The sequence below is a fragment of the Staurois parvus genome, unplaced genomic scaffold, assembly GCF_062004578.1.
Source record: "Staurois parvus isolate SC_StPar_1 unplaced genomic scaffold, SC_StPar_1.0 ptg000063l, whole genome shotgun sequence".
Classification (NCBI taxonomy): Eukaryota; Metazoa; Chordata; class Amphibia; order Anura; family Ranidae; genus Staurois; species Staurois parvus.
The window spans coordinates 2,367,824-2,380,398 of NW_028317859.1; the positions used below are offsets into that span (position 1 = coordinate 2,367,824).

At 40.5% G+C, this 12,575-nt stretch overlaps 1 protein-coding gene across 3 annotated transcripts in view; it reads left to right on the forward strand.

Annotated features, from left to right (window-relative positions):
- The window catches only part of ODAD4 (outer dynein arm docking complex subunit 4), an 84,104-nt gene extending 78,356 nt beyond the window's left edge, over positions 1 to 5,748 (forward strand). For 2 of the 3 annotated variants that reach the window (XM_089668785.1, XM_089668783.1), the window contains one exon: positions 5,501 to 5,748. In XM_089668785.1, coding sequence (XP_089524911.1) covers positions 5,501 to 5,622 — 122 coding nt within the window. In that variant the 3' untranslated portion in view covers positions 5,623 to 5,748. The remainder of the gene's footprint in view (positions 1 to 5,500) is intronic. The other variant, XM_089668784.1, reaches the window with a different exon arrangement.
- Positions 5,749 to 12,575: the final 6,827 nt, after the last annotated feature.

Sequence of the window (12,575 nt, forward strand, 5' to 3'; positions counted from 1 at the left end):
ATCCTGTCCACGTGCCTGAATAGGATTATAGGTTCTCTTATACATTGGTACATCCTCTTGTGTAAGGATAATGTTTGTTACTGCGTTGGTTAAGGTTGGATACAGGACATTCCTGTTCACCTCCCAGATGTAAGATATATGTTGTATCTTTTCTGCTGTATGGTCTTCACCTGCTGACCCCCACACTATGACCTATTAATCTGTAACCCTTAATGTTGTTATGCTGTAACACTGGCTTGTTGCCTTACAATAAAATATTTGAACAAGAAGACATATCTGGAACACTATTCTTCCTGGTGACTGGTCCTGGTTGCATGCCATTCCTTTCCAAGAAAGGATTCTATTTGGATTCAACAGAAATGCAGTTCTTAAGCATGCTGTGGATAAGAAGAAAGCGTTTTCCTTCCAAACTATGCAGGTTCAGAAATAAAATTAAATGTCGTTCCTTCTATATTCCAAATTAGAAACTTGCCAAAAATCAACCAGAAGCAAGGAATAGACCTTCAAAAAACAAGGATCAGGAAAAGGTGGTTTACCTTATCACATCTCTAAAGCAAACCACCAAGTGTAAGGTACAGCTCTGTTCCAGTCATATAAAACTGGGCATTTCCCTTCCCTTGTAAGAATAGGTTACAGTCCACTATTAATTAACAAGGTAACCAGGAGGAGTTCTTTTTAAGTTTAAACAACAATATTCAATGGCAGTTGCCATTTGTTTGTATTGTTCTTTTTAAGTTTCTGACCCCTTACCTTACAGAGGCGCCCGTTAACCACTTCAGCCTTGCTGAAACTCCACTAACAGATGTTGTCTTAATATGTATTTCTCGTGGTAATGGACCACAATTAAAGGTTTTCATTATCATGTTTTTGTAGTATTAAAGCCATCCAGCAAGTTTCATTTGATCCTCAACCTCTTTGCTGCAAAATATTTAAAATGCTAATTATTTTTTTGACAAGGAAAATAGTCCTACCACATCATTTTGGATTTATGGACTGCATATTTTATCCATTTCCATTCACCAAGATTTTATTTTATTTTGAAGGCCTTAAAGAAGTATCACATCTTCAGTTCTAAGCCCTTGTTTTTAACCACCTCCCGCCCGCCATATAGTAATATGACGGATGCAAGGTGGTTCTTTCGTTCTAAGAGGATGTCATATGACGTCTCCCATTGTAACCGCACATGCGTGGCTCCCGGAGCGAGCAGCGCTCTTAGGGACACAGCGGATCACCAATCCACAGAAAGAGCCGAAGATGTTGGTTCGGTTATGTGATCAGCTGTGTCCAATCACAGCTGATCACATGTAAAAAGAGAAATGCCGGTTAACGGCATTTCTCTCCCCACGAGCTCTCACGCTGACAGCTCGAGAGGAGAGCCGGTAATCGGCATTCCATGGAGGAGACCTGTACACTGATCATCAGAGCACTGATGATCAGTGTGCCCTAATGATCAGTGTAGCCCCGTCAGTGCCAGCTGTCAGTGCTCATCAGTGCCACATATCAGTGCCTACCAGTGCACATCAATGCCACATATCATTGCCCATCTGAGCTGCCTTTCAGTGTCACCCATCAGTGCCATATATCAGTGCTGCCTGTCAATGCCCATCAGTGCCTCCTCATCAGTGCCACCTATCAGTGTCCATCAGTGCAGCCTATCGGGGCCCATCACTGCAGCCTCATTAGTGTACATCAGTGAAGGAGAAAAATCACTTATTTACAAAATTTTATAACAAAAACTAAGAAAAAACATTTTTTTTCACAATATTCAGTGGTTTTTGGTTTAAGAAAAAATAAAAAACCCAGAGTTGACTAAATACCACCAAAATAAAGTTCTATCTGTCACAAAAAAATGATACAAATTTCATACGGGTACAGTGTTGCATGACCGCGCAATTGTCATTCAAAGTGCAAGAGCGCTGAAAGCTGGAAAATGGCCTGGGAAGGAAGGGGGTATAAGTGCCCTGTAGGCTTGTGGTTAAATCTGCAGAGTTAGCGGTCTTTCACCACCATCATTTCATCCCTTTGGTCGTATCATGGAAATTTTGACAAAGGTAGGATAGATTCCCAACTTATCTTCTCAGAATAAGATTCCAAAATTGAAAACGTTGGTTGTTTTTCTAAGGTGTCTTCCCTTTTTATTTCTTTACTCCAATTCAAAAAATGTGACATGCATAGGTCCTTATATGCTTAGTCTTGGTCTACTTTTATTTCTAAGCCACTTTTAGTCATATTTTCCTTTTGTGAGTACGTTCTTTGGTCTTCCAGGGAAAAGCTCTTCATTCTTTTGATCCAATAGGTGCAGGTCCTCTCAAATTTCTTATTTTGCAGGAAGTTTTTTGATGACTGTGGGGTTGATTTATTAAAAGCAAATAAGCTGTCCACTGCACTTGCACTCCAAATGCACTTGAAAGTGCAGTTGCTCTAGATCTGAGGGGAACATGCAAGGAAAATGAAAAAAACAGCATTTTTGCTTGCACATGATTATATGAAAGAAATCCGCAGTGCTTCGCCTCATTTTAGAGCTTCCCATTGGATCTAAAGCAAGTGGATTTGCAGTGCACAGCCTATTTGCCTTTAGTAAATCAATGCTTATTTCTTTGCAGAATGGATGAAGAAACTTACCTGCTGTTCTCTTGGACAAGCTGAACCCAATTACCTGCAAAAAGTCTTTTTATTTTGCCTTCTTTTTTTTGTACTTGTCCAACTACTCACAAAAATCATGACTTGAATAGCTGACTTACACAGAGCATCCCCAATCCTCCTCTTCTCAGGACCCCTGCGGGCGACCCTGGCTTCCCTACTCCGCACCCCCACCGCGAGTGCCCCCATAGCAAGCTGCTTGCTATGGGGGCACTCGTGCGTGCTAGGTCACAAGCCCTGCTCTGTGTGTCCATAGACATACAGAGTGTGGCTCGGCCCTGCCCACTGCTTCACTGGCTGTGATTGACTGCAGTGGGAGCCAATCTCCCACTGCTGTCTTTCTGAGACAATGAGGAGGGAGAGAGACGATTCTCTAGTGTACATCGCTAAATCGAGATTGGGCTCAAGTATGAGGATGGTTGGTGGTGAAGCTGAAGGTAGAAGGTTTTACTTTAATTTAGGGGTTTAATTTTTGTTCAGTACATTTTTATTCTCAAGATTAGGTGCGACAAGCTGAACGATGCATGGTAGACGCAGCACATCAACATGATTGTATAAGCCAGTGTTACATTGGAAAATGAGATGAAAAAGCATTATGCTTTCAAACCAGAAATGGGTTTTAATGCACTTTAAGTTTAATTCTTTGCATGTGTGGTTGCCAAAGTTCTAAAGGCACCATAACAGTTTGTTTTCATAGTAGCGATAGTAGTGTGATGTAGTAGTTGCTCTATTTTTTTTTTTTTTTTTGGGACCTGATCTATCCCTCTATATCAGTTTCCAGCAACAAATCAGTTGTGATAATTTGTTTCTCCTTCAGCAGGAAGTAGATCACTTTTGCAATTATCTGTTGCTGCAGACACTCATTACTGTTGAGTAGACTTTCCTCTGCCACTGTAGATATTTTATACAGCAAAACATTCCACCTGCTGTTAACCAAGAATATGGTTTTTGCATGCCTCTGTGCATACTTTTGTACAGATATCCTCATTTTAGGAATGCGCAAAACTTAGTAGAAAGATTAATAAAATAACCTTTCTTTCACCATACCCAGTGACTAATCTAACTATTATCTAATAAAATATTCCCAAGAATATGTATAAAAATAAACAAAATAAAATATAAACAAAATATTATATAATAATATATAATAAAAATTGTCCAATTCAAGTCCAAATCAAAAAATCACCCAAATGCAAATACAAATCAGTCCAGTAGGAAGGATTCCCATCCTATTTCAATCCCGTGATACCTTCTGGTAGTATTCATAAGCTTATCACGATATCTCTGGTAAAGTATTACTTCCAAGTTTTCCTTCACTTCAGGAGCCCATCTTCCATATTCCTCATAAAGCAAAGAAGACTCATATAATAGAATTCAAAGTATAGGGATAAATTTATTAAATAACTTACATTAAGGATGTAAAATATCAACTCTATGGCAAACTAGACCAGCCTTGCAAACAATAGGGCATGGAAACCACGTTTTCCAGTAGTTAAAATAGCCACGGCGACACTTCCGGTTTTTGTGCGTGCATCTTGACGTCACGTCCACTAACGCGTTTCGTCACTTTCGGACTTCATCTGAAGGGATCCAGACGTCTACGAGGCCGCTCCTCTTATCCTTGCAGTTTTGGTCTGGGACACTAGATCAGTGCTATATTAAAACAGTCCACGTATGTAATTTAGGACTGGTCGGGCTCCATTTTGTTCTAAAATCTTCATTAACATACAGGAGCTGAGGCAAGAATGCAGGCATCCGATGGATAACAAATGAGTGCAGCCGAGCAAGACCTGCAGCAGTGTGAACATCTAGCACAGCCAGGGATTGGCTAACAAGCTGGCGGGGGTATGGCTGCAGTGAGAGAGACTGCAGCTGTCAAGGTTGAAAAACCGGAAGTGCCGCCGCGGCCATTTTAACTACTGGAAAACGTGGTTTCCATGCCCTATTGTTTGCAAGGCTGGTCTAGTTTGCCATAGAGCTGATATTTTATATCCTTAATGTAAGTCATTTAATAAATTTATCCCTATACTTGGAATTCTATTATGAGTCTTCTTTGCTTTATGAGGAATATGGAGGATGGGCTCCTGAAGTGAAGGAAAACTTGGAGTAATACTTTACCAGAAATATCGTGATAAGCTTATGAATACTACCAGAGGGTATCACGGGATTGAAATAGGATTGGAATCCTTCCTACTGGACTGATTTGTATTTGCTTTGGCTGATTTTTTGATTTGGACTTGAATTGGACTATTTTTATTATATAATATTACATTTTGTTTATATTTTATTTTGTTAATTTTATAAATATTTTTGGAAATATTTGATTAGATAATAGTTAGGTTAGTCACTGGGTATGGTGAAAGAGGTTATTTTTATTAGTTCTACTTTCTAGGGAGAAAGTGTTACTTTCTGGTGGGGGATTCACATATTGGAGGTGGATTTGATTTCATTACTAGAAAAATTGCTTTTCAAAAGTAATTTGGGTCATAAACGCAAACAATTCACTTTATAATATGTTATAGCATATTTTTCGTTCCGTAAGACGCACCTAGATTTTAGAGGAGGAAAACAAGAAAACAAAAAATTCTGAACCAATGGACTGTAGACATAGTACAGGAGATGACCAGAGACTGCGGAAATCATACAGGAGATGACCAGAGACTGTGGACCTTTGGGGGGGAGGGTACTTGAATTTGACAGGTACCTGCTCCCACCTCTGTGGAGTTGTCCTTCCCCCACCCCCGGGCCGCACAGACATTTGCCCCCATTTTTTTTTTTGGGGGGGGGGTGGAGTGTGTCTTATGGAGCGAAAAATACGGTATATGCTAGATTTTAATAATGTCATCTTTGTGTCTTCTAGAACAACATTTGTCAAGTGGAGAGAATCGGGAAGAACTTATGTCAAGTGGAGAGAATCAGGAAGAACTTATGTCAAGTGGAGAGAATCAGGAGAGAGAGAGCCCAGATAACTCTGCTTACTAATGGAGTCTGAGGATGTAAGAGATTAATTTACCTTGGGTAAACTACAGCAGAATATCAGTGAAATGGTAAATTGCTGATTTGTTTATTATGCAAGAACATGTAAATAAAAAGTTGCATTTACCACCATTAATTCTGAGTGTGCATTATTTACAATCCCTGATTGAAAAAATAGATATACTAATATTACAGTTAGTTTTCACCTGGACTCGTATACCATAATCGGTTATATGACATGGATATTGCGACTCTATCCCTTTAAAGTTGAAGTAAAGTCCAATTTTTAACTTTTAGATAAGCCTATAATAAGGCATACCTGTAGGTACAGTGAATATCTTCTAAATTTGCACTGTTTAGGAGATATTCACACAGGATGCAGCTGGTTACGTCAGTGACGCATGCGTTCTGAAAGTACAGCATACCTGTGCCGTACCTTCAGAGCTCCGTGCCGTGGCCAATGCGGTAGTGAGGTAATTACGGCTCACCCAATTCATACAGCTGGAGTCCACGAACACGGGAGGAAGACCAGGTGAAGATAGAAGCCCTGTCAGCGAACACAGTGCACCACTGTAGGGCTTCTGTTTTAAGGTAATTATGCCATAATGTGCCAGTATGCGGTGCATACTAGCACATTGTAACATTAACATGCAGGTGGATTTTTTTTTTCTATTTTTCATTACAGATTTTACTATCACTGTAACTGCTTGCCTACTGAGGCAATTTTAACATTTTCACACACACATATATATATATATATATAATATAAAAAGTCTACACACCCCTTTTTAAATTGTGTGGGGTTTCTGTGTTGTACACAATGAGTCAAAGATAAATCATTTCAGAACTTATTCCAACTTTTAATGTGACCTATAAACTGTACAACTCAATTGAAAAACAAACTGAAATCTTTTAGGGTGAGGGAAGTAAACCTAAAAAACTAAAATAATGTGGTTGCATAAGTGCACACCGTTAAACTAATACTTTGTTGAAGCACCTTTTGATTTTATTACAGCACTCTTTGGGTATGAGTCTATCCGCATGGCAAATCTTGACTTGGCAATATTTGTCCACTCTTCCTTGTAAAAACACTCCAAATCTGTCAGTTTGCGAGGGCATCTCCTGTGCGCAGCCCTTTTCAGATCACCCCACAGATTTTTGATTGGATTCAGGTCTGGGCTCTGGCTGGGCGATTCCATAAGCCGCCAGCTCTGTGTCAATGTGTGCAAGCAGGGTGGCTTTGGAGTGAGCGCGCATAGTTTTCCCTATGAAAAGCAGCTTTCCATGGGGGCACCTGCCGAAGAGGAGGGGCCTGGAGCGCCAGCAGGGGACCCCAGAAGAGGAGGATCGGGAATGCTCTGGGCAAAAGCATTGCACGGAGCAGGTAAGTATAACATAAAAATAAAAAACAAAGATTTAATATCACTTTAAGAGCGCAAATTTTCCAAGGATGCGCTCCACGACTTAGACTGGGAGGGAATATCGGCATCGATGAACACAGAACAGAAATGGGAATTCTTCAAAAAGACCATATGTGAACACACTGCAAAATATATTCCCATGGAACTGAGAAACTGTGGACAACTTCCTGAAATCTGTACAAGTGGTTCCAGCGTACAGTCTTTTGGAGAGCTAACCAGCATCTCCTGTAGTACCTTAGACCCCAGATGAACCACTATGTGGCTGCCTGGAGGAATCCCTGAGCAATGGATTTAGTGCCTGCTGCTTTAAAAAAAGAAGACAGTCCCAGGTAGTTAAACTGATTTACCACCAGAGTGCTCCCTCCCCTATCTGGCCCAGGGGGTACAGGTTTACTCACTTGGTCCTTCTCCTATCCTGAGGGTGGGTCGGTGGCTGCTACCAGGCCTTCTAGCTGGGCCGCTTCTTCCCTGCCACACAGGTGGTCTTCTCTCAGGGGGCTGGTAAAGGTCCAAGCTTTCCTCCTTCAAAGGTCCCTGCCTGGAGGCCTCTTCCCATCGGGGCCCCCTCCCAGGCTCCTACTCTCCAGGCTTCACATCCACTTTCACCGAACTCTCCTCAAACACTCTCCTCCTCCTCCTCCCCTGCTGCTGAGCGGTCTCTGTAACTTTTAAGGGTTGTCCTGGCCCCCTGTCAAGCCTCCTGTTGGGGACTGGCTAGGATCCCTCAAAGATGCAGATCAGCCACTCCTAACATCTGCCCACTGCTTCTACAACTGTCTCCAAAGTCCTAGTGCAGGGGGAAGTCTCACAGAACTGATCTACAGAGCCTCTCAGCTCTGACCTGAATTTGACCCTCTCAGCTCTGACCTGAATTTGACCCTCTGACTATTGCACAAGCTGCTACTCAGCCTCTGACTAACAATTAGGACTCTAGCGCCCCCTAGCTGACTAGGAGGGTGCTACACACACACATATATATATATATATATATATATATATATATATATATATATATATATATATTACAGTTTTGTTCAAAATAATAGCAGTCAGACATCACTAACCTGATCACTCGCTGTTTTTGGTAGAAATGATATTTCTACATGGCAAATAATTTACTAGCAGGTGTAGTAGAGTAATAGAAATCCAACAGACCTAACAGTCATGACATGCATGCTGCTGATTCTGTGTAATTGAATCACTAATTGAAAGGGGCATGTTCAAAATAATAGCAGTGTGGAGTTCTATTAGTGAGGTCATTCATTCTTTGAAAAACAGGTGGCAATTATTGCCCTTATTTTGGGAAGGAATGCAGCAAATGTACATGCTGGTTACAGTGCATTTCTCTCTGAAATTTTGAGGAAAATGGGTTGTTCCAGACATTGTTCAGAAGAACAGCGTACCTTGATTAAAAAGTTGATTGGAGAGGGGAAAACATATAAAGAAGTGCAGAAAATGATAGGCTGCTCAGCTAAAATGATCGCCAATGCTTTAAAATGGCAACCAAAATCTGAAAGACGTGGAAGAAAGTGAAAAACTACCATTCGAATGGATAGAAGAATAGCCACAATGGCAAGGACTCAGCCAACAATCAGCTCCAGGAAGATCAAAGAAGGTCTAAAGTTAGCTGTGAGTACTGTTACAATTAGAAGACGCCTATGTGAAGCCAAGCTATCTGCAAGAAGCCCCCGCAAAGTCCCACTGTTGAAAAAAAGGTGCTGAAGAGGTTACAATTTGTCAAAGAGCACAGTGACTGGCCTAAAGAGAAATGGCGCAACATTTTGTGGACTGATGAAAGTAAGATTGTTCTTTTTGGATCTAGTGGCCGGAGACAGTTTGTCAGACGACCCCAAACACTGAATTCAAGCCACAGTACACTGTGAAGACAGTGAAGCATGGTTGCGCAAACATCATGATATGGGGATGTTTCTCATACTACGGTGTTGGGCCTATTTATCGCATACCAGGGATCATGGATCAGGTTGAATACATCAGAATACTTGAAGAGGTCATGCTGCCTTATGCTGAAGAGGAAATGCCCTTGAAATGGGTGTTCCAACAAGACAACGACCCCAAACACACCAGTAAACGTGCAACATCTTGGTTCCAGACCAACAAGATTGACATTATGGAGTGGCCAGCCCAATCCCCGGATCTTAATCCAATAGAAAACTTGTGGGGTGACATCAAAAATGCAGTTTCTGAGGCAAAACCAAGAAATAGAGAACTGTGGAATGTAGTCCAATCATCCTGGGCTGGAATACCTGTTCACAGGTGCCAGAAGTTGGTTGACTCCATGCAACACAGATGTACAGCAGTTCTCAGAAACAGTGCTTATACAACTAAAAATTAAGTGATTCAAAGGCAAGCAAAATCTTCAAACATTTTTCAGTTTCTATAGTGAATGTTTGAGTTTGTAAAGAAGAATACAAACACTGCTATTTTTTTGAACAGTCTAATATTCACTTTTCTTCAATTTTTGTAGAGGAACAACACAAATTTGATATGTTTCTTCATGTTTTGATTTGGAATAGAATGTGTAGTGTTCCCAATGCATTTGTGTGTATGGAAATAAAAGCTATTAGAAGGATTTTGAGCTTTATTCACTTTTTTCAGTCATTTGCATACTTAACTACCTATTGATTATAGATGCCTATAACACACATAGGTTTCCAAAAATGGGGATTACGCAAACAACCATATTGCAATTCAATAATCCTTTTTAGCAATGGGATATTGTGTCAGGGTAAAATCTTTTTATATCCAATCAACATAGATATCTTGCAACATTGTGTTATGATTTAAAATCATCTACTTACAGTATAAATATGTCCATGATACATATGGTAATTTTTGTCTGTAACAAGAATTTCTAACCCATTGGCTTGTAAGCAGGCATATATAGATAGATAGATAGATAGATACACAATGTCATGAAAGTCTTGACCTTATGACTTGAAACATATGATCCATGGATTCAACTTGTGTTATAGGAATAATTTGAAAAATGGAGACAGTTCCAACCTCTTTTGTAGCAACTTCCCATACAGTTCACTTTAATGAGTGATGTTGTCTCTTGTTTGCCTTTCCCAAAGCTGAGACAATGGTGAGTCACTGAATAACTTGACTGTTAACCGCTTCTCGAGCGCCCTATAGCAGAAATACTGCTACAGGGCAGCACAGGTGCACATTTCCCGGTAGGGGGAGCGCGCGCCCTACCCGCACCGCCATTCGTGGCCACGGCTGTTAATCACTGGGTCCCGGACGGTGATTACTCGTCGTTGCCCGGTGATTGTCAAGCATCTCCAGTGGGGAGGACAACTATTTGTAAACAAAACATTTCTCCTTCCTGTCAGCTCATTACAGTGAAGCCCATGGGCACAGACACAAGTAAAAAAAGCACATGGTTAACCCTTTGATCACCCCTCATGTTAACCCCTTCCTGCCCAGTGCATTAGTACAGTGACAGTGTGTTTATTTATTTATTTTTCCTAGCACTGATCACTGTATTGCTGTCACTGGGGATTTTGCCCGCCACAGTCTCGCTATGAGCCGATGATCGCCGCCATTTCTAGGAAAAATAAAAAAAAATCCAAGTATATATACCGCCATTTGTAAACGCTATAACTCTCGAAAACCAATTAATTTACACTTGTTTTTAGCAAAGATGTAGCAGAATACATTTGGCCTAAATTTATGACGCAATTTGATTTTTAACATTTTTTTACTGTACATGTTTAATAGCATAAAGTCAAAACTATTATGTTTTTTCTCACAATTGGCGGTCTTTTTTTTTTTTTTTGTTATAGTGCAAAAAATAAAAACCGCACAGGCAATCAAATACCACTGAAAGAAAGCTCAATTTGTGGGAAAAAAGGAAAATATGGCCTGGTCAGGAAGGGAGGTAAATCCTCTGGAGGGCAAGTGGTTAAAGTGAATCTACACTGCATCTGAGCACCACAATGCGAAAACACTATTTAATTTTGTTTTTAATATTCAAAGCAAACTCCCCCATCCATCCATGTCTCCCTGCTTTATATGGCTGAGAAATCACATTGAGCCCCCTGCATTTCTGGCGGTGGCCATCTTGAATAAGAGCAGATGATTCATGCAGCATTTACTTTCTGGAATTCATCTGCCCTTAGCTCAGTCATGCTGGAAGAAGGGTGTGCTTAGCTGAGAAAACCCCTCCTGAAGACTCCTGGGATGTATGCTATCATTTGCCTAGGCATGGAAACCAGGAAGTATCAGAAGAAATGTAAAAACAAAGTTTAAAACAAGTAAATATGATACACTTTCCTATTGATTTACTAATGCTAGCAGGATAAGGATTCAAAATTGTCATTGTTGACTGAGAGCTTGAAGTTCCACTTTAATTTGTTGTGTCCACAAGTCTACCTGGTCATACATACGAAGTGTTTTCACATGCCACATTTATGGGACCTGGAAATGCTTGTAAATATTGGTCAGTTGTTCCAGGTGTAGTGAGTATGCCAGAAACCCATTGTACCTATAATTAGTTCTACAAGCTTGTTTTCCAGACCCTCAGCAGTTTCATTTGAGAAATCAGAATGTCGTATGATGGGAAGGTCAAACTTAAAATGAAGGCATTACTCTGACTTGTTTTAAATCTGTCTCAGCAGGTCACATGACAGTTGTATACAATGGAAGGCTTCATTCATGCCATCCATTGTATTCTAGTATCTAGCTGTGAATGGTCACAGCTAATGACATGCACGTCATGTGATTAGCTGTGGCCAACTCACAGCTAAGCACAAAAAAAAAAAAACCCTGAATGAATCGATGTCATGTCATGAATCGATGTCAAAGTAATTCTTTGCTATAAGCAAATTGTGTAAAAAAAAAAAAAAAAAAAAATATACTGATCACTTCCCCAAAGTAGTACAATGTTACTATGGTAACATTGTACTACTTTGGTCATAGTGAAATCTGAAAAAAAAATCAGTGCCCTGATTATCAGTGCTAATCTTCTCTGTGACAGCTGCCGGTTATTGGCAGCACTTTCTTCACGCTGTGACATACTGTATATACGTTGTGTCATTGGACACAGCTGATCATGTGGTAAAAGGCTGCTGTGATTGGCCTTTTACCTCATCACGTGATCAGCTGTGTCCATAGGACACAACAATCCCGGAGATCGCCGGGTGCACGCCCCTGGGAGTGCTCGGGAGGACGTCATATGACGCCCTCCCAGAACTGGGTAACCAGGCTGTAGCTGTCAATTGGCTATAGTATGGTTACCAAGTGGTGAATAAGTTGCTGGGTCCCCAGATGTTGAAAATCGATCAATCGTGGAAGCAAAAGCAATGGCAGAGAATAACACAAGCAATTAATGCAGTTGGAGTTGCTCCACGCAGTGAAGAGAATGTTAATAAAAGATACCAGGACATTAAATGAAGTATCAAGAAGAAAATAGCATTGGACATGAAGGAAAGGTGAGTGATTTTGAGGTATAGTCAGAATGTTCAGGAATTGTTTGCATTTACAGCAAAAAGTATGTCTTTTCAAAACCTATCC